The sequence below is a fragment of the Paroedura picta genome, chromosome 13 (assembly GCF_049243985.1).
Source record: "Paroedura picta isolate Pp20150507F chromosome 13, Ppicta_v3.0, whole genome shotgun sequence".
Lineage (NCBI taxonomy): Eukaryota > Metazoa > Chordata > Lepidosauria > Squamata > Gekkonidae > Paroedura > Paroedura picta.
Window position 1 is genome coordinate 6,816,837 of NC_135381.1, and position 20,838 is coordinate 6,837,674.

General features: G+C 51.4%; 1 protein-coding gene and 1 long non-coding RNA gene across 25 annotated transcripts in view; one reads left to right on the forward strand and one right to left on the reverse strand.

Annotated features, from left to right (window-relative positions):
- Positions 1-7,339, reverse strand: part of LOC143822795 (uncharacterized) — an 86,841-nt gene extending 79,502 nt beyond the window's left edge. Inside the window, exon 1 of the long non-coding RNA XR_013226260.1 lies at positions 7,114-7,339. This is a non-coding gene — a long non-coding RNA (uncharacterized LOC143822795). The remainder of the gene's footprint in view (positions 1-7,113) is intronic.
- Positions 7,340-7,470: 131 nt separating this feature from the next.
- Positions 7,471-20,838, forward strand: part of FBRSL1 (fibrosin like 1) — a 668,249-nt gene continuing 654,881 nt past the window's right edge. For 15 of the 24 annotated variants that reach the window (XM_077309257.1, XM_077309250.1, XM_077309259.1 and 12 more), the window contains exon 1: positions 10,866-11,214. In XM_077309257.1, the coding sequence (XP_077165372.1) occupies positions 10,921-11,214 (294 nt within the window). In that variant the 5' untranslated portion in view covers positions 10,866-10,920. The other 9 variants (XM_077309264.1, XM_077309266.1, XM_077309271.1 and 6 more) reach the window with 5 other exon arrangements.

Genomic DNA, 20,838 nt, shown 5'->3' on the forward strand with positions numbered 1-20,838 from the left:
CTAACAGCAATGAAAAGGCTGTATAAACCGGAGCGGGGTCACCTTGGCAAGGTCAGGTGGGGGTGTGCAAGGGCCTCTAGGTGCTCCCCCCCCAGGGGTAGTCAACCTGTGGTCCTCCAGATGTCCATGGACTACAATTGTAGTCCATGGACATCTGGAGGACCACAGGTTGACTACCCCTGCTCCCCGCCCCCAGGAGTCTCAGTAATGGCAGAAGGAAATGGGGCGAAAGAGTTCAAGCAAACCTGGATCCAGGTGGTCTGCCTGTTCTCAACACCAAGAAGAAGAGTTGTCGGTAGCATCTGCTCAGACTGCCAGTGGCCCTCCAGGGTCCCAGGCAGAGACACTCACATTCCCTGTTACCTGGTCCTTTCCACCGGAGATGCTGGGGATAGAACCTGGGACCTTCTGCATGCCCTACCGTTGAACCACCGCCCCTCTCAGGCTTTCCCCCTCGGCGCGGTTTCCCAGCACGTAGGTTGCCAGCAGCTACTTCATGCAGTTACGGGGCTGTTCTACTTGCCATTTTGGCAGTGGGAGATTTTTGTTTCCTTTCCCCGTGGTAATGAATGCTCTGAGAAGCTAGAAGATTTGGGGGTATGGTTTTAGATGACAGAGAACCTAGCAGGAAGTCACGGGCGTTTGAAGCCCAGGTGGCAAAAACAAAATCTCTACTCCTGCCAGTAAGGCAGCAACGAAAGCACACAGCGTCTTGCATACCCGTTTATTCTGCAGGAGCGCTCCTCTTAGGAAGCCATCCCGGTGGCCTTACTCAGAAGTAAGCACCCCGTTACAAGGTAAGTGTCTGGGGGGATGCACACTTAAGTGTTTAAGGAAGAACCTGCTCTGGATAAGCCAGGGAAGCCCCATCCCACCAGATCTCAGTGGCTAAGCAGGGCTGATTCTGGGTAGCATTTAGATCAGGGGTAGTCAAACTGCGGCCCTCCAGATGTCCATGGACTACAATTCCCAGGAGCCCCTGCCAGCATTCGCTGGCAGGGGCTCCTGGGAATTGTAGTCCATGGACATCTGGAGGGCCGCAGTTTGACTACCCCCGATTTAGATGGTAGACGTCCATGGATTTGGGTGGCACTTCCTCCAAGGACCACTGTCATAAGGAGGCAGGCAATGGGAAACCAGAATTGTAGTCCATGGACATCTGGAGGACCACAGGTTGACTACCCCTGCGCTAAAGCACGAAGCTCGCAAGCCTACCTTGCAAGGTTGTCGTGACTAAATCGGAGGATCCAAACGTTCGTGGCCCTGTTCTCTTTTGGAGGAAGAGCAAGACACTCCGTGAAAGCACACATTGGCATGGTTACTTGGCAAGTTCCACGCTAAACCCCTTGGATAAATAACCATCACTCCAAAGCTAAAGTCTGCTGCCTGGAGGATTATGCTGTTCTTTCAAGAGAACAGAGGAAAGAGGCCGGGTTTTAAGTAACACCTTTATTTGTATAACACGGCTCTGGCTAGACCGCAGGGAACAAGCAGGCAGTCGAAGAAAGGCGGTTACAACCAGTACGGGATTGGCGACTGCAAAATGGAAGCCAAAATGGCAGTAAAGTCGCGGCAATCTACCCCCCCCCCACACACACACATACACACCCCCCCCAAAAAAAGATAAAAGGATCTGAGGAAGGACTGTTGAGAAGGTTAGACAATTGTGGGGGACAGTTTCATATGGCTACATGGCTGAGTTTATGAAAGGAAGAAGAAGGAGAGCTGGGTTTTTGTGCCCCTTTTTCCTAACTGAAGGAGTCTCAAAGCGGCTTAGGGTTGCCTCCCCTTCCCCTCCACAACCCTAACCTAGTGAGTAGGTGAAGCTGAGAAAGCTCTGAGAGAACTGTGACTGGCCCAAGGTCACTCAGCTGGCTGCACCTGGAGGAGGAGTGGGGACCTGCAGAGCATAAAGGTTGGGGAACTTGTATGAATATCTCAATGGTGCAAACTCTGCTTCCCCAGGATGGTTTTCAGTCGGGGAGGTAGCATGGCAGGCAACTTAACAACCTCTCTGATCCAAGTGGATGACCCTGCTTGGCCTGAAAATTAAGAACGACCGGGAGGACTGTCTGAAGAATTCAAAAAAAAGGCCCGTCTCCAAAGGACAACACTGTGAACATTACCAAAAGGAAATCAAAAGCCAGAAAACTTATGAATAGGATAGTGAACATCATGCAAAAAGCAATGAAAGCCCAATATTAAAAAAAGAACAGTAAAATACAATCGACCAATCTATGCACAGTGAACAGAATGGCCTTCAGAGAGATATATATATCCATCCTTCCGAGGTTGGTAAAATGAGTACCCAGCTTGCTTGCTGGGGGGTAAGCTGTAATGACTGGGGAAGGCACTGGCAAACCACCCCGTATTGAGTCTGCCAAGAAAACGCTAGAGGGCGTCACCCCAAGGGTCAGACAGGGGATACCTTTACCTTTACCTATACCTATACATGAAGACATACCACCTGCTTATTCTGCCATAACACTACAAAGCCCATTGCGTCTGCACTGTCCGGAGCCCCAAATCACTCCGGACCTAAACGAGGTAGGGGATATTCTCCCACAACCCGATTGGGCCCGGCAGCTTCAGAGGTAAAGACAACCACCACCTTGGGAACACGATTAATCAAAAGACGGCTCAGAGAGGCACTGAACAAATAAATAGCATTTTCTGGTGCATTTTGGAGCCTGGCGCCCTCCCTCCACCTGTCCTGAACAACGGCAGGTGTGGAAACAGGAGGTGGCAGATTTGTATCTCACCTGCACCGTCCCCTCCCGCCATCGCCTCCAGAATGCTTCCCTGCATCTCCGGCTGCCTCTTGGCAGGCAAATCCCCATCTTGCGGCCCTAACCCTCCGCCCTTTGAGTGCCAGGAAATTCTCTGCACCTGCCAGGGGACTAGCCCAGGGCTGACCTCTGCTTGAGTGTAACAAAGCACACTCGAGCTCCGCAGAGACAAGACGGAGTGCCATTTCACCTTGATTAATATGTGCATAATGCAGTGCAAAACACGATAAGAGCACTTAAAAACACACACAAATATTTGTTGAAGCTCTGATGCCTTAAAGGACAAACTACAATCTTCTCCCCATGCCGCACAGCGATGATAATAAGAAGGGACGGTAGTGGGAAGTGGTGTCCAATCAAACTTTCCCCCAGACTCAAGAGGGCTTGTTAGGGACCGCATGGGAATGTCGACAGATCTCTCCAGCAGAGAGAAGGCCTCGGACTTCCGACACCTTGCAAAAGCAGCGGCCGTGATTCTTTCTCCTGCTTGCCTCTGAGCGTTTTGGCCTCTGCTACGGGTTCTCCAGCCGTTGCTGTTTGTCAAACCATGTAGAACACCCTTAAATGCACCCCGGAGGGCAGCCCGGACAGCCTCCCCCCGAAAAAGCCCACAGGCTAAAAAGGCATCCTTCCCACTACACCCAAAATTAAACTGCAGCACAGAACGTCTACGGCAGTCACGAAACAGGATGGCTTGTCCTCTGCGGCGGTGGAGAACATCCAGGATTGTGGCAGAGAGATTGCCTGCCTGGCCCACCATCTGCCTTCTCTGCCGCTGATCTATCACTCACCCCGAATCATAATATGATGAACACCACAGCGTGCAAAAACGCTCGAGGCTGAGGGAAAGCAAGCGTGGCCAGCTCCACAGGCCCCGAGCACCAAAGCACCAAGAGCACGTGCCCTTTCAGGACCCTATTTATCAAGGTGCCAATCTCCAGGTGGTAGCTGGAGATCATCTGGGAGGCCACAGAGCTCCATTCCCCTGGGGAAAAGGGTCGTTTCAGAAGGTGGAGCCATTTTGGTGTGTGGTTAGGAGCACCGACTTCTAATTAGGTGAGCTGAGTTTGATTCCCCGCTCCACCACATGGAGCCAGCTGGGTGACCTTGGGCTCCTCATAGCCCTGATCAAGCTGTTCTGACCGAGCAGTGATATCAGGGCTCTCTCAGCCTCATTTCCCTCACAGGGTGTCTGTTGTGGGGAGAGAAAAGGGAAGGAGATTGGAAGCTGCTTTGAGACTCTTTCGGGTAGAGAAGAGCAGCATGTAAGAACCAACTCTTCTTATTGTACCAAAACCATCAGTTAACTCCCAACCTGGAGCTGGCAACTGTACATATTTTTATGAAAAGACAGCATATAAAAGGTTTAAATCAGGGTTTCTCAGTTCAGTTCTGTCTCTTGTCCCACCATGCCGATCTTGCTATTTTCCACTGCTCCAGACAGACGAACCCTCAATCTCTATCTACCCTGGAAGGCCAATTTGGTACCCCCTTGGAGAGAAGGGCCCTGCTGCGACCCCTTTGAAAGGGTCGTTCGACCCCCAGGTTGAGAAGCACTGGCTTAAATAAAATCCTAGAGTGGGAAGGGGCTACACAGCCCATCCAGTCCAACCCCCTGCTCAGTGCAGGATCAGCCTCAAGCATCCAGGGAAACTCTCTGCATAAAGTTAAAAGGCATCATTTAGATGTTAGATCTGCAGAAGTTCATATCTTGCAGTTCCCCCCCCTCCCCTAACAGGTTAGGCTGGCGGAATCCAGCGACACATGAGAGCTTTCAAAGAGAGATTTTTTAATTTATTTCCAAAAGCACCAAAGTGTCTTCCGACAGCGTAAAAATCAACATGTTTATTAAACTGGTTCCACTTGGTAGTATCACAAGACTTTATCTTGTTTACAGATTAGGTTTGCCCAGTATGGGTTGATAAATTTCTGAAGGGGGGGGGTCTGTAGCTTGGGGGTTGAGGGGTTAAGAAAAGGAACCTCAGCAGGGGTAATGCCATAACCCCCCCCCCCCAAAAAAAAAACATCAATTTTCTTCAGGGGATTTCACTCTGGAGATCAGCTTTAATACCAGGGGAACCTCCAAGCTTTATTTGGGGGCTGGGAACCCTGCTGTGGATGGCTATAGGGAGGCCAGCCTCCAGATGAGACCTGGGGATCCCCCAGAATTCAAAGAAAAGAGCTGGGGGTTTTGTACCCCACTTTCTACGATCCAAAAATCTCAAAGTGGCTTATAACCACCTACCCTGAGACAGATGAGGCTGAGAAAATCGGGACTGGCCCCAGGTCACCCAACTGGCTGCCTGTACCCCAAAACAGCTAATCGTCACCTTCCCTCCTTCTCCCCACAACAGACACCCTGTGAGGTGGGGGAGGCTGAGGGGTGCAGCAGGGAGGCGTGGCCAGCTGAAATCAATTCCGGGGTCCCTTAAAGTCTGCAAATATATTTCAGGGGCTCCTCCACGGCCCGAAGGCTGAAAGAGGCCTGTCAAAGCACATGGCAGAGCCGGAATTGCTGCGGGAGAAAGATTCACAGCACATTTCACAACGGAGAAGAAGAGAGCACTGCCTCATTCTTCCCAGTCAGGGAAGAAGCAGGGCCGGAGACTTGAGCAAGGAACCGGAGGCTCGGTTTTGAGACTCAAGACCTGCGAAGGGCAGAAAACCAGCATACACATCCAAGATTAGTTAACTGTGCTTGAGAGCACATCCCAGCCCCACCCCTGATGTAGGACCCTGAACAGGTTTATGGGCTGGGGGGGTCTCATAATCGCCACTCCAACGAAAACTAGTCTGCCCCTCCATAGCGATAACATGGTGAAACCGGCCCAATTATTGCTGGTCTGTATTCCAAACAGGTGCTGAACGTACAAAAGGCTTCTGCAAGGAGATTCTCCGGCCTCAAGACTTCGGCTCCAAGATCCGTTTCATCGCCCCCCTCCTCCTGTTCAGGACCTTTCCAGCTCAAGCCTTACAAATCTCGGGGTCTTTTGATTTTCTCTTTAAAGCTTTCAAGCCAAAGGACTTCAAAAGGCGCACACACATGCAAAAACCCTCCCGCTCATCAACGAGAGTCCAGCCAAGCCCATGAGCAGATAAAATGACCGGCCTCTCTGTAGCCTACAATTACCAAAGGAAGTGGTTAGAGTTTCAGCCGTCTCCCTGGTTTAATTGGGCCAGAAATGATTATAGGATTTGTAGCCGAGCGGAGGACACCCGCGCATGTGTGATTTTTTGGCTGGCCTCGCATCGAGGCCAACCTGCGCCGTGCCACTGAGAGGGCAGGACTTCGGATTTGAATTAAATTATGTCAACAGAAACAGGCACGCCCACCCCAAGGGTGGCTTCGAGGGGCAACGGAATTCGGGACGTAAGCTTTGAAATAGCTTCTCCTGGGTCCTCAGCTCCGTTTGGAGCGATAAAATTTCTTCTCCGGTGCAGAGGTTTAAGAAAAGGAACTGCACTGAGAGGACGATAGCTCAGTGGGAGGGACGGCAGGGTGGTATAGCCCAACCCCATAAGATCTCAGAGCCTTTAAAGCCCCCTGCTGGGATTCACAATAATTTGGAGGTGATTCAAGAGCACTTACATGTATCCAGACTTCAGCAGAGCTAGCTTCACACACCCCACTCCCAAGGGTAATCCTTGGTGTTTCCAGTTTGGCGCAGGGGTTAAGAGTGGCAGCTTCTGATCTGGAGAGCTGGGCTTTAATTCCCCACTCCTCCACATGCAGCCAGCTGGGTGACCTTGGGCTAGTCACAGTCCTGTTAGAGCTCACAGAGCAGTTCTGTCAGAGCTCTCTCAGGCCCACCTACCACACAGGTCGGTGTCTGCTGTGGGGAGAGGAAGGGAAGGTAATTGCAAGCCTCTTTGAAATTTGCTTGGATAGTGAGAAGCAGGGCATAAAAGCCAGCTTGTCTTGGGATCAAAGAGGGCTTAATAGCTAAGAAAGAGGTGTTGTAGCAGCTGAAGGCAATCTGGAAACCTCTATTCCACCAGGTGGATTCAATCCACTTAGAGCTCAGTTTAAGTAGATCCCCCTAGTTTAGTCAGTTCATTACTTTACTCCAATAAGCATCCAATTCTTTCTTTTTAAGTGTTCATTTCTCACATTTCAAGACCAGAGTCCCTTATTTCATTCTTGAATAACCTTTCTCTGATAAACCCCAAACATGTTACACAGACTTCATTCAGCCACAAAGCTTGTCCACCAAACACTCCAAAGTAACCCCATTTTGCTCCATGTAACTCAATAACACTCCATTTTATGGAAAACAATTTAACAGTCCAGTAGAATCACGCCAAACATCCACCAGCATTATACCTCTCATTGAGGCCAGCCAGATACTCTCCAAAAAAGCCACCAAATCAGGTTCAGAGACTACAACAACCACTTGCTATTAACCCCCACCAAATTAAAGATAGACTGCCTTTGAGCATGGAGGCTCATTTAGCCATGTCTCGTAAATCTTAATATTACAAAACAAGATGGTATAAAACCTGCACCACAGCCAAAAGGCCACTTACCTTGTTATCTAGCCCACCTACACCTCTAACTATGCCTCACTCAAGGTTGTACAGCTAATTGTAAAGCCCTGCCCCTTTTACCCAGCATCCCTTGTGTCCCACCCCCTAACAGATAAAAGGGCAGAAACCAGAGCTTGCTCCTTAACATTTCTCATTGGCTTGGAAGAGAGGAAGGGTGTAGCTCTGCGTTGGGAGCTGCTGTTCCCACTTGGTTTACCTGCAGAATGCTAAGGTTGGTCCTTCTCCCTTCACCAGCTCAATTTGTACTGTAAGTAAAGGATTCTCAGCCATGTCAGTAGTTATGGCCTCAGAACCAAGTTACTCAGTGCTGACCTGGAATGTGTGTCTTGGGAAATGCAGAATATGCAAGGACCCTGTTACAGGTTTATAACACAAAGATTTTGCAGATGGTTGTGTTTCTTTCTTTTCAGGGAGCTGGAAGTTCTCTTTCAGTGCAGTCTTTTTCTCCAGTTGTTACGCCCAAGATTGTAGCTTCAAGTTAGGGTGGTTGGCTCTAGGTCAGGAAATGCCTAGAGCAGGGGTAGTCAAACTGCGGCCCTCCAGATGTCCATGGACTACAATTCCCAGGAGCCCCCTGCCAGCGAATGCTGGCAGGGGCTCCTGGGAATTGTAGTCCATGGACATCTGGAGGGCCGCAGTTTGACTACCCCTGGCCTAGAGGCTTTGGAGGTCTCTTCCACAGTTGTTTTCTCAAGGGGGGTGGAAGGAAGAGGAACCCAGAGCAAGCAGGTACCATCTCTTTCCCCACCAAGTGTGAAGTGGTAGGGCCACCGATTGCCTCTAGGTGGTGGCTAGAGAATTACGTGGGACTTTAGCTGCTCTTCAGGTGACTCTGTTGGAGTAGAAAGGGATGAGGAAAAGCAGAGCCCCCCCCCAAAAAAAACATTCATTTGCTTAGAACCAATGTTGGGAGAGGTTCTCTGGTTGTGGAATTTATTGGATGACTTTGGGCCAACCATTCTTTCTTCTTAGAAAGCCCCGCCTTACAGGGCTGTTGTGAGAATTGGAGGAGGGAAGAACTCATGAGTCTGAGAGGGCTAATTGGATGCATCACACGAGTGATGGGGGTTGATAGAGGGTAGTCCTCCTTAAGCCCTGGAGACCAACTACTGATGCTCTTAGAGCCAGTTTGGTGTCGTGGTTAAGAGCGGGGGCCTCTAATCCAGAAATCCAGGTCTGATTCCCCCCTCCTCCATATGCGGCTTGATGGGTGAACCTTGGGCCAATCCCAGTTCTCCCAGAGCTCTCAGCCTCACCCACCTCATAAAGGGAGAAAAGATTATTGTAGGTTGCTTTGAGAGGCCTGAGGCCTGCTGGGTGACCTTTGGCTAATCACAGTTCTCCCAGAGCTCCCTCAGCCCCACCTATCTTACAGGGTGTCTGTTGTGGGGTGAGGGAGGGGAAGGTGATTGTAAACTGCACTGAGACACATGATGCTGAGGGACCTTAGGCTAATTGTTTCTCTCAGAGATCCCTCATCCTTCATATGAAGCTTGATGGGTGAACCTTGGGCCATTCTCAGTTCTCCCAGAGCTCTCAGCCTCACCCACCTCGTAAAGGGAGAAAAGATTATTGTAGGTTGCTTTGAGAGGCCTGGGGCCTGCTGGGTGACCTTCGGCTAATCACAGTTCTCCCAGCAGCTATCCCAGCCCCACCACCTTCACAGGGTGTCTGTTGTGGGGAGAGGGAGGGAAGGTCATGTTTGTTGGTTGACCTTAGGTTCTCTCAGAGATCTGTTGCACTAATCACAGTTCTCCCAGAGCTCTCTCACCACCACCTACCCCCCAGGACGACTGCTGCAGGGAGAGAAGGGTGTTTTGACGACTCCTTCTGGCCGTCCAAAGCAGGGCACGACCCCTCCAGCTTGGGGGGCAGAGTAGCTGGGGCTTCCCAGTGGGAAATGTTCCTGGCGAGGTCTCTGCCCCTGAAACTTCCAATTTGCCTTTGAACCGAGGGGGGAAACCCAGTGACGGCCGGAGCAGCTTGAGTGGAAGGGGGCAGGCGAGCCCCCCTCTTCGCCCCCTCCCCCCGTGCCCGGCAGAGGCGGCAGCAGGTGGTGGTGGGGGGAGGGCTGTATCCCCCCTCCCCCCCTCCCGCTTTGCAGCCCTCTTTCTTCCCCTCCCCTCCCTTTGTTGCAAAGGGAGCTGCCCTTCCCCCCGCCTGGCTGTGCAACCTGCCGGACGCGCGTCGGGAGCCCTTTGCAGACGACCGGGGTCAGGCGGGCGCGCGAGCTGGGAGGGAGGGGAGGGGAGGGGGGGGCGGTCGGCTCGGGGCCTGCGCCGGGGAATGACGCGCAGCTGGCAGCAGCCCTGCTCATGCGCGGCCGGCCGGGCGGTGCTAAAAGCCTGAGCGGCGAGTCCCGGCTCGGGAGCGCGAGCGAGCGCGAGCCGGAGAGGGAGGGAGGGAGCGAGCGAGCGAGAGAATGGGGCGGCAGCCGGGCAGGCGGGGCGGCCGCAGCAGCAGCAGAACCAGCAGCCGGAGCAGCAGCAGCAGCAGCGCCGCTTGAGCCGCCCCCATCGCCGGGCCCGGGGCCGCTGCTGGGGGGCGGGGGCGGGGGCGGCGGGCGGGGAAAGTTGGGCGCCGGCGGGCCCGGCAGCGGCGAGACGACGACGAGGAGGAGGAGAAGGAGGAGGACGACGCCGCCGCCGGAGGAGAGGAGCCCCGGAGCCGAAGGGGGGCGGCGGCGGCGCGCAGGGGCGAGCGAGCGAGCGATTCTCTGGCCTGCCCCCCGTCCTTCCCCCCGCCTGCCTGCCTTTGCAACAAAGTTGCCGCGTGGAATTCTCCGGGAAATCCGCCGCCTGCCCTCGCCGCTCGGCAGGATTCGAACCCGGGGCGGGGCGCTGCTTGCCCCGGGGCGGGAGGGGGGAGAGGAGGAGGAGGAGGAGGCGGCGGCGGGGGGGGGGGGAGGGCTCGTCGAAGAGAAGCAGCCGCCGCTGCCGCTGCCGCTTCGGTTTCTCCCCATCGGGGCTGCTGCTGGATTAAATTCGCCTCCTTTGCACGCTGGATTCGACTTCCCCTTGGATCTGTCTCTCCGGTTTTTAATTTTCTGGGGGGTTTTTTGCACGGAGGGGTGATTTTTTCAATTTGATTTTTCTCTTTCTGGCCTGGAGGGGTGTGGGTCGGTGTGTTTTTTGGGGGGCGGGCGGGGGCCGCTGGAGCTGTCGGGACCCGAACTCGTGATTTTTTTTGATCTTTTTTCTTTTTTTTGCTTTGGGGGGGCTTAAAATTTTTTTTTTTAATAATTATTTTTTTAAACATCTCGGCGTGCGACTCGGAAGGGAGGGGAAGCTTCGTCAAGGTCATTCCGTGGATTTGCCATTTCTTCTGGATCGCGTCTTCCCTCCCCCCCTCTCCCTTCCCCACCGGCCAGCTCTTTCTCTCTCCGTAGCCCTTGGATTATATTGAGCTTCATCTGGATCCGGCCTGTCTAGAGCAAGTGGTTTTTTTTTTCCCCCTCTTTTTCTTCTTTTTTCCCCCCAGAAGACACCCCCTTGAAACCTTTGGAAGGGGCGGATTCTTTGGGGGGGGAGGTGGGTTGGGGGGTGGGCAGAGAGGAGAGGAGAGGAGAGCTTGGTTTTTGGAAATGGATGGGAAAATCAGACAGAGCCGGAAATCCAGGTCCCAGAGGGACCGCGTCCGGAGAAGGGATCCCAATGGCAGAGACCGCCCCAATCAAAGTCCTTCTTCGGCCTCCGAACGGGAGCCCAGCCCGGGCAAGGAGAATACCAGCCAAAACTGCCCCCATCCCAAAAGCCAGGCGGTGGCGGCCAGGAATGCCAGACCTCCGCGGCGGCGCCGGAGAGAATCCAGCTCCCAAGAAGAGGATTTAATTGATGGGTTTGCCATCGCCAGCTTCAGCAGCATAGAAGCTTTGGAGGTAAGACCCCCCCCCCCAATGTGGGCTGGCGGGCTTGGCTGGGGGTGGGGGAGAGCAGACCTCCGGCTGGCATGAAGGAGGTCAGGGGAATCCGGCCCCCTCTCCCTGGCTTGTCAATGTCTGTTCACTTCTGGCACATGAGCCATGTGTGCCCAGCCTGGAGGAATGGGGGAAAAAAAGAAAAAAAGAAAGGGTGTGGGCGCATGTGTGTGTGCATGCATGCGCCCTCGCATGGGGCCAAAACCCTGACAGGCTCTGGAGTGGGCTTGTGAAGGCCGGGGGGGGGGGCACTGGGGAAGGGTTTTAAATCCCGTTCCTTTCCCTTTGGGGGGATCGAGCCCTCCCCCACCCCGTTCACATGGTTCGGGGCCAAGTTCCACAGTTTGTTTTTTTAGGGTTTCGGATTTTGTTGGCGAGTCTGCGAGGAAAGATGTCGAAGTTCTGGTTTTGTTTAAGGCTCCGTGCTCTATGTTGGAAGCACTGGGTGGGGGGGGGGAGAGTCCCTTTTGCATTGTTGCGGCGCTGTGGCCCACGAAGCTCTGGAGAAGAGCCCCTGTGGTGCTCTGCAGGGGGCGTGGATTGCTGGAGTGTTGTACTTTGGACAGCGTCTGGCTGGAGCTGATGCTTGGGCATTGGGTGATTGGGCCCAAGCCTTGCGGGAAAAGGGGGCTCCCCTCCCTCTGGTTTGTGAGTCGTCTCCCTTGTCCTGAAGAAGCACTTAGTCTGGGGTTGGCTATGCAAATGTTTTCGGTGTTAATAAGTTGGTCCAAAAATACACCCCCCTGGTCTGGTTTATTGAAAATGCTGTTTGCACTGCAAACACAACTTGTTTTGTCTGAGCGTAGCTGAGCAGGGCAGGAAATTTAATGTTTTCGGAGGGAGGCAATGACAAGCCAGGGGGATTTTGTGTGGCTTCTGAATTTTTGTTTTTGTGTGTGATATGATGGGAAAGTTTGAGGAGCAGATAAGGGACTTTCTGGTAAGTGTTTTCAATCTTGAGTTTCTTAGTCATGTCGCGCCTACTGTTGTGTGCTAATTTTGAAAAGGACCTGCGTTTACTTGCCTCCGTGCCTTTCTGGATTCTAGGTCTCGCAAGCCAAATGTATACTATTGGAGGTCATTCTGCCTCTTTAAAGTTTATGTAACTCTTGCCAGCGGTTAAAAAACACACACACACTGAAAGATGCAAGCTGATCTTTGCAACTGAAGGGGTTGAAGAGCCAGCTTGTTCATCTCCATTATGACTTCTGGTTTTCTGGCAGATCAGTTTCATAATGAACCATTTTTTGGAGAACCTTTTCTGCTATGACTTTCTGCAGAAGGTTATCTGTCCAGCGGAACTCCCTTCTCTGTTGTCTGTGGGCTTGCTTTGAAATGAGAAGTTGTTGAAACGTCTGTGAAAGAAGGAAATGTGAATTTGGCGTCTACTATGCCCGGGCTTGGCTGGGCAAAAGGTGCTTTCCAGAGGGATGTTAACTTCGATTGTACGTTGGTTGGTCAAGGCTTGGCCAGTGTCCCTGGAGAAAGACTTGGTGGTGCTGTGAAACCCTCAAGTTGACCGGTCTATGTTTTGGGGCCTTGCGGCCATTTCTGTGGCATCTGTGACTTTCTCCTGCTTGTGGTCTTTTAGCGTGGTTTGTTTGCCCTTTAATAGGAGGGTTATCCATGTATCTTGGGCAGGCACGGAAGAGCCAATTAGACCAATGAGCCTTCAGAATTGCCATGGGGGGGAGGGTAAGTCTGACATTGGGGGACATGATGCATCTGAGATGGTCAGTAACTCTCCTGAGTGCCCAGTCTCCCATGGGGGCAGCTCTGGAAACTTGTACAGCTGCGAGAGGCAGAAATAGGAAATGTGGTCGGTGCATGGATTGCCATTAAATCTAGCTGAAGCAGCTAGAGGATGGTATACAAACTAGCTGCAAGGGATTTCCTTGCTGGTGATTCCCTCTTGTTCCCTGAATTGCAGCAGGGTGCTCAGGTAACCCTGTTCTCTCCCCCTCCCCATCCCCATTCTGTCCTTGCTTGTGTGTATGGCAATGAAGTAGCTGTTCACCTGGGGAGAGCAGAATTTTTTTCCAGCTGATCAAGCTTTTGAAAACCTAGTCTTTGTGTCTGGTGTCTTCTCTCCAGGTGGCTTATGTGGACCACAAATGATTAAAATGCACAGGCAAGTGGGCTGGGTTCTCTTCTTAAAACCTCCAGGCCAGGTATTTTTTTCTGGCTAGAAATCTTTCAGGTGGCTGTGGTTGGGAGGCAAACAGAAGGAATCTTGTGGAAGTGGTGTAGATCAGGGGTAGTCAACCTGTGGTCCTGCAGATGTCAATGGACTACAATTCCCATGTGATCCTGCCAGCATTTGCTGGCACGGGCTCATGGGAATTGTAGTCTGTGGACATCTGCAGGACCTCAGGTTTGACTACTCCTGGTGTAGATCTTAATCACACATCCATTCTTGCATTCTTGAGAACGCTACTCGATCTGCTGTGTCGTTAAAAGGATGGTCAAAGCGGGAATGTTCCTACATGAGGAAGAGCTGTTTTTTTATACCCTGCTTTTCATCACCCTTGGGAGTCCCAGAGGGGAGCTTGCAAACACCTTTCCCTTCCTCTCCCATCACAGACACCCTATAAGGTAGTTGGGATGGGGAGAGCTTTAGGAGAACTGTGACTAGCCCAAGGACGCCCAACTGGCTGCACGTGGCGGAGGAGCGGGGAATCAAACCTGGCTGTCCAGATTAGAGGCAGCTGCTCTTAACCACCACACCACTCAACAACACACACACACTGACTTTTAATGATGTGAAAATAATTACAAAACGTAAAATAAGACAGATGAGAATACTCTTTGGGCTAAAGTCTTCAGCGATCTCCTGACTAAATGTAATGGTTATTCTCATAATTGCAATGTACACTTTCAGGACCCTGATATAATTGCTCCAGTGGCTAAATTTTGGCACATCACTCAGTTCTGCTGCCCTAGCCCACAGAAACTGAATGGTTCTGTTCTCCAAATTTCATGTCCTCACCATGTAGTGAAATCAAAACAGAAGGTCGGAAAGTGGAGTCAATACAACATAAAGAATAATGCTTTCTGGGAGAGCCCAGTACATTTTACGTGTTTTATCCTTGCAGCAGTTCTGAAAATAGGGGCCAGGTTATGCCCATTTTAGGAAGGGGGGAAGCAAGGAGGCTGAGATATCGTGGGTTACCTAAAACGACCTAGTTAAATGACCGATGGAGAGATGACAACCAAGGATTGAGCCAGTTCCTCTAATTTGGCTGCTTTCAGCTGCAATGTTGTTCAAACGTAGTTGTCTTCTGTGTCTACATCAGCCTTTTTCAACTATTTCACCACTGGGAAATCCCTGAAACATTCTTCAGGCTTTGGGAAACCCCAGAAATGACACGAGCGGAGAATACGGTTGGGAAGCAGATCTGTGGACACGCCCACCTGGAGCCCCTCCCCTTCCCATCTCCTCCAGGCCCATCATTGGCCACTTGGGGAGAAGGGGTGGCTAGACATGGCCATATATGGTCACATCACCCAATAAATGCTTAACAAACATAAACAATATTAACTCCCAACCATTTGGGAAACTCTTCCTGGGCCTTCATGAAACCCTGGCTGAGAAAGTCCGGTTTAGACGCATAATTGTTTGCTGCTATTCAAAGATGCGAGCATGATAGCTGTGTGCAGTAGAGTGCATACTTCTCAGCAATGTGCTAACGCAACCTGTGAGGCACGAAGCCCGGCACATCTTGCTCGACGTGAAGCCGGTCTCACCAGAGGCTGGATAAAGGAGCCAGTTTGGCATAGTGGTTAAGAGTGGTGACCTCCAAATGCAACAGCTGGGTTTGATTTCTCCATTCCTCCACGTGCCACCAGCTGGGTGACCTTGGGCCAGTCCCAGTTCTCTCAGAGCTCTCCCTGCCCCACCTACCTCCCCGGGTGCCTGTTGTGGGGAGAGGAAGGGAAGGCGATGGTCAGCTGCTTTGAGACTCCTTCAGGTAGTGAAATATGGGATATAAAAACCCACTCTACTTCTAAATCTCCCGTTTACCCGTTCGGCCTAGAATTGAGGGAAAGGAGCAGTCCGCAACCCTAGAATCCTCCCCTAGCATCCGCCACAACCGAATACAGTAACCGGCAGTGAGCTGTGCGTTGGGGAGTGGGCTCCGGCCCTCGGAAGCCACAGCAAGGTGTGTGTGGAGCCGCGGAGAAAAGACACGGAGGCCTGCAGTCTCTTTTATCAATATTCAGGAGAGCACGCTTGGCTCCAGCGTTCTCCACTCTAATTGGCTCATCAGAATAAACGGGATAAGCAGAATTCTCTTGTTCCCCTTTCATGCGCGCGGAGAGGTTCTGTTCTCCAAATTTGAGGGGATTTGGGGAGCCGTCGGAGGAGGTTTGTTTGTGTAGGTGTGCGTCTCGTGTGTGTGTGTGTTATTTCCCCCCCCCCCCTTTAAAGACCTGGAAACTACATGAGTTTGCCCTAACAAAGCCAGGCAAAAACACCATGTGTTTTTGTAGGGTTTTTCCTGTACAAAGGGAGAGGGGGGGGGCAGCTTTTGAGGCCTGGAATTGCCATTGAAACTCGGGAGGCTGCCATTAGCCAAGGGGATAACCAAGACTGTCAATTTATTTTAAAAAGAGGTACACATAAATTAGCTGCGCGACGCATATTGTGGCTTATAGTCATTAATAAATATGAAGGAGGCTGGGGAAAGCGTCCGTTTTTAATAGAGATACAGCTCCACAGGGGCTTCCTTGCCAAAGAAAAGGAGCATTTGGGTACAAAGAATAGTATGGGAGGAGCTAGTTTTTATACCCCACTTTTCTTAAGGTGGCTTACAATCCCCTTCTTCTTCCCTCAACAAGCACCTTCCGAGGAAGGTGGGGCTGAGAGAGCACTGAGGGAACTGACTGGCCCAAGGTCCCCCAGCAGACTTCATATGAAGTGGATAATCAAACCAGATTCTCCAGGTTAGAGGGGTACAGTTCCCCTCACCACCTCAGTAGAGTCTGGCCTGACGTGGTTAGGAGCATCAGTTTGATTCCCCACTCTTCCTCCACATGCAGCCAGCTGGGGTGACCTTGGGCTTGTCACAGCACTGATAAAGCTGTTCTGACCGAGCAGGAATATCAGAGCTCTCTCAGCCTCAACTCCCTCACAGAGTGTCTGTTGTTGGGGAGATAATAAAATCAGAGTCCAATTGCTCCTTTAAGATCAACAAAGATTTATTCAAGTCGTGAGTTTTCGAGTGCAAGCACTCAGGAAGGCAAATGTAAACCGCTTTGAGACTCCTTTGGGTAGAGAAAAGCAGCATATAAAACCAAACTCTTCTTCTTTTCCCCACCCCCTTCCCTAGCATGAGAACCTGTTTTCCCCCTGGACTTTGTAGATATTAAAAAGTGAACATATGTGTTGCACTCTGTTACAATCTGGTTGGTCTTGCCCTTGTTTTAAAGTTTGCTTTTATAAGTCATGATGATGATGGAGAAAGCAGAGTGGTTAAACTGTTGTGGAAGATTTTGCTTGAAAAACATCGGGGCCTGAAATTTGGGAGCAGTGCCCTATTTTCGCCGTTCTATTTTTTCTTTTTTTCTTTTTTTGAGTAACCACATCAACCTCAGTGTCCTTGTCAGTGCAGTGTTCCCTGTGTGCGTATTTTTCATGCAGTGTTAAAATTAGGGAATTTGGATTTCTGAAGAATCACACAGCTTTGTGAGCCTGCAGTACTTTGTAAAACAAGGCGAGTTTGCTTTAGTTTCAGTGGGGCTTTGTTCTGTGTCATGGAAAATTACTGGCAATTTAAGAGACTTTATATGCATAAGACAGGGGTAGTCAAACTGCGGCCCTCCAGATGTCCATGGACTACAATTCCCAGGAGCCCCTGCCAGCATTCGCTGGCAGGGACTCCTGGGAATTGTAGTCCGTGGACATCTGGAGGGCCACAGTGACTACCCCTACTATATACCCCAGAAAAAGTTGTAGAGGAGGCGGAGTGGTGCTGTATGTCCATCTTTAAGACCTCTTGGAGGACTGGAGATGTGCCAGAAGGCTGTAGGAGAGCAAATGTAATCCCAATCTTCAAAAAAGATAACCCAGAAGTTACAGGCCAGTGAGTCTGACCTCTGTCACGGGGAAGATAATGCAGCAGATTTTAAAGAGGGTGATCTGCAAACATTTGAAGGGCAATTTTTTGCTCCGCAGACATCAGCATGGATTTGTCTCCAGCAGGTTCTGCCAGACCAGCCTGGTTTCCTTCTTTGACTGAGTGATAGGCTTACTAGATTGTGGGAACTTAGTGGATTTCAGAAAGGCTTTTGACAAGGTTCCTCATGATGTTCGGATGGGTAAACTGGAGGACCTCTTTATGCTTCTGCTTCCAGTCCGTGTGAACTGACGCTCACAAAGATAAGCTGAATATTTTATTGAAACAATGTGTGTGATGTTTTCAAACCAGGGCACAGAAAGGCCTGATTCGGAGCGTATTCCTCCAACCAAATGGACACTGTGCTTTACACGCTCCCTCCAACTAGACGAGCTTGCATTTAAGGCAAAATAATCCGGGAGACAAACCTTTTCTTAGGCTACCGGAGCAGCGGGCTTGGCAGCCGTGTGGGAAAATCCGTCCCGCAGTGCCTCTGCGGTGCAACCACAACCTTCGCTGGCCGATGAACACAAATAGCCGAGGGTCGTCTTCTGGATCCTCACAACCAGCATGGCAACAGCGCTCATAACAAATTCTGGGCACAAGCTCTGCTTGCTTGTGGTGCGCTCCCCACCCCCCATGTGTAAAAATAGCACTAAAAGGAAGATTTGTCAGCATGGTAATTAATTGGCCGCAGGCGAAGAATAGTTGGTTGAGAGTTGGGGGGGGAGGAGTGAGTTTAGCATTATGCAGCGTTCCCTTTGGCTGTCGTCTCAGCACAATTTAGCAAAACTTGAGTTGGCCTCTGTTGCACAATTGCCGGTGTAGAAAGCTGCGGATCGAAAGCGGCGGAAGGCACAGTTGAGTCAAAACTGGTTTACGGTGGTCCCATAAGGGTCTTCCTGTTGAGAAACCTTTGAAACATTCTGCAGGTTAACAGAAGAAGAAGAAGAGTTGGTTCTTATATGCCGCTTTTCCCTACCCGAAGGAGGCTCAAAGCGGCTTAGAGTCGCCTTCCCTTTCCTCTCCCCACAGCAGACACCCTGTGAGGTGGGTGAGGCTGAGAGAGCGCTGATATCACTGCCCGGTCAGAACAGCTTTATCAGTGCTGTGACAAGCCCAAGGTCACCCAGCTGGCTGCTTGTTGGGGAGCGCAGAATCGAACCCGGCATGCCAGATTAGAAGTCCGCATTCCTAACCACTACACCAAACTGGCTCTCAGAACCCCCAGAAGTGGCACAGTGGTGCAGGGGCATAGCTGTGGACACACCCACCCGGGGCCCTTCCCCTTCCCCTCTCCAGGCCCATCATTGGCCACTTTGGGAGGGGTGGGTGGGTCAGCATGACCACGTATGGTCCTATCATCTGATAAACGTTTTAACACATTTAAAAGATATCTTAAAAACTTAACTCCCATTGATTTGTGAAACCCTTCCAGGGCCATATAGAGGAACCATTTCACAAAACCCTGGTTTGGAAAGCCCATTGTAGAGTTTTCAAGGCAAGAGGCGTTCATTGCCTGCCTCTTCATACAGTCCCTGAACTTCCTTGGTGGTCTTCCATCCAAGGACGAACAAGAGCTGACCCTGCTTTGCTTCCAAAGACCTGATGGAGTCAGGGTCTGGCCCTTGATGTTTCCAGGGTGCTTTGGTGCCAGGCGAGGTTTCTCACTTGGCGAAGTCTTTTCCTCTGCTCCCAGTGGCCACGTGAGCTGCAAATCCCCACTGCAGCCTGCAGGGCCTTGCAGATGTGGGTGCAACGCCTTGGGGAAGAGTCTGTACCAGAACACCGAGGGTGGTATTGCTGGTTCCTTGGGGCCCTGGGGGTTTGGCCTTTAAACAATTCTGTGGAAGCTCGTGGGAATTAATGCCGATTGGGAGCCGGTGAGTAAGAATCTGAAACATTGCACTGCAGCCTCGACTGCATGCAAGTCTTCCTGTTTTTTTTTTTTTTAAATAAGATTGGAGTCTGGATATTGTCATGGGAGGGTGGAGGAAGGGCAGGTGACCATGGAGTGGGTCTGCAATGTGATGCAGCAGCACTGGAGAGAGATTGACGTCTGCTCTGTAAGAACAGCACTATCAGGACTGTGACTGGCCCAAGGTCACCCGGCTTGGCTGCATGTCAGGGAGTGGGGAATCAAACCCGGCTCGCCAGATTAGAAGCCACCGCTCTTAACCACTGCATGATGCTGGCTTTCCAAAGAGGAACCCCTCTAAATAATTTTTCAGGCTTCAGGGAACCTGAGCTCTCATGGTGCGCATTTTTGGAAGTGATGTCAGCACCCTGCCACACCCCCAGGAAGTGACATGTTGCTAGAAGTGACATCATGACCCACATTAACGGGCATGCTCAAGGAGGGCTGGGAGGGAGTTCTAGGTGAGAGTAGGTGGGCAAGCTCTGTTCCCGCCCAGGCACAGAAACTGCAAGGGAACCCAATGGAACTGGCCAGTCCATTAATGCAGAAGGGGTAGGGGCTACGGGACCCTCTCTGGAGCTCCCATGGACCTCTGGCTTAGAATCCCTGTTCCGAGGTCTGCTAGCTGAGGCACACCTTCCTCTCCCCTTTTCTCTGGATTAAAATTAGAGGCACGCTTCCGAAAAGGTCCTCAATTTAGAGTCTGCCCGTCCTTTGTCCTCCTGCATGAGTCACCGATCTGGTCCTGCTTTCTGATTGGAAGCAGTCCAAAGCAGAGCAGGCCTTTGTGCCTAGATACAAGCGGCAGCTTTCTCTGGGTAATTGTGGCGCGGCAGTAGCTGAGCAAATCCAAATTGGAGTCTTGGAGCAGCAGCGAGATTTCAAGGCTATCAACTTTCAAAGTTTCCTTTGATTGCTGAGGGGAGCATTAACTGGGGCTCTCCAGATGTCCATGAACTACGATTCCCCGGAACCCCTGCCAGCATGCTGGCTCATGGGAGACCAACAGTTTGGCCACCCTTGCTCAAAAGCTTACCCCAAGGAAATCGGGTTGGTCTTTAAGGAGCTGCTGGGCTCAAGTTCATTTGTTTATTATTTATTTATATTTGTATACCGCCCTTTCCGGAGGCTCAGCGGAATACAAGAAACAATCCGTCACATAGAGATGACCATATATGTAAGCTGTAGCTCTTCCACTGCAAACAACCACTGCTATCTGCCTGGAACTGAACCTTCCAGTCATACTTTGTGTCGAGTTGCTTGCAGAAACGACCGGCCAGTCCGGAGCAGTGAGTCATTCAGAGCAGCGGCAAGCGGCCTCCTCTGTTGGGCACAACATCTCTGGCTCCCTGTTAAGCCCTTATTTATTGCTTGCTGTACGCTTGCCGTTCTCTCATGGTGCGCAGTTTTGGAATTACTGGGCTAAGCCCGTCTCCAAATAGCTTCATAAGCAAGCTGGGGGGTGGGGGGGTGGGGGGAGTGTGTTTGCTTGGTGAGCAGCTTTGGCGTGCATTGTGCAGATATGCACTTCGGCTCCAGCACTAAAGA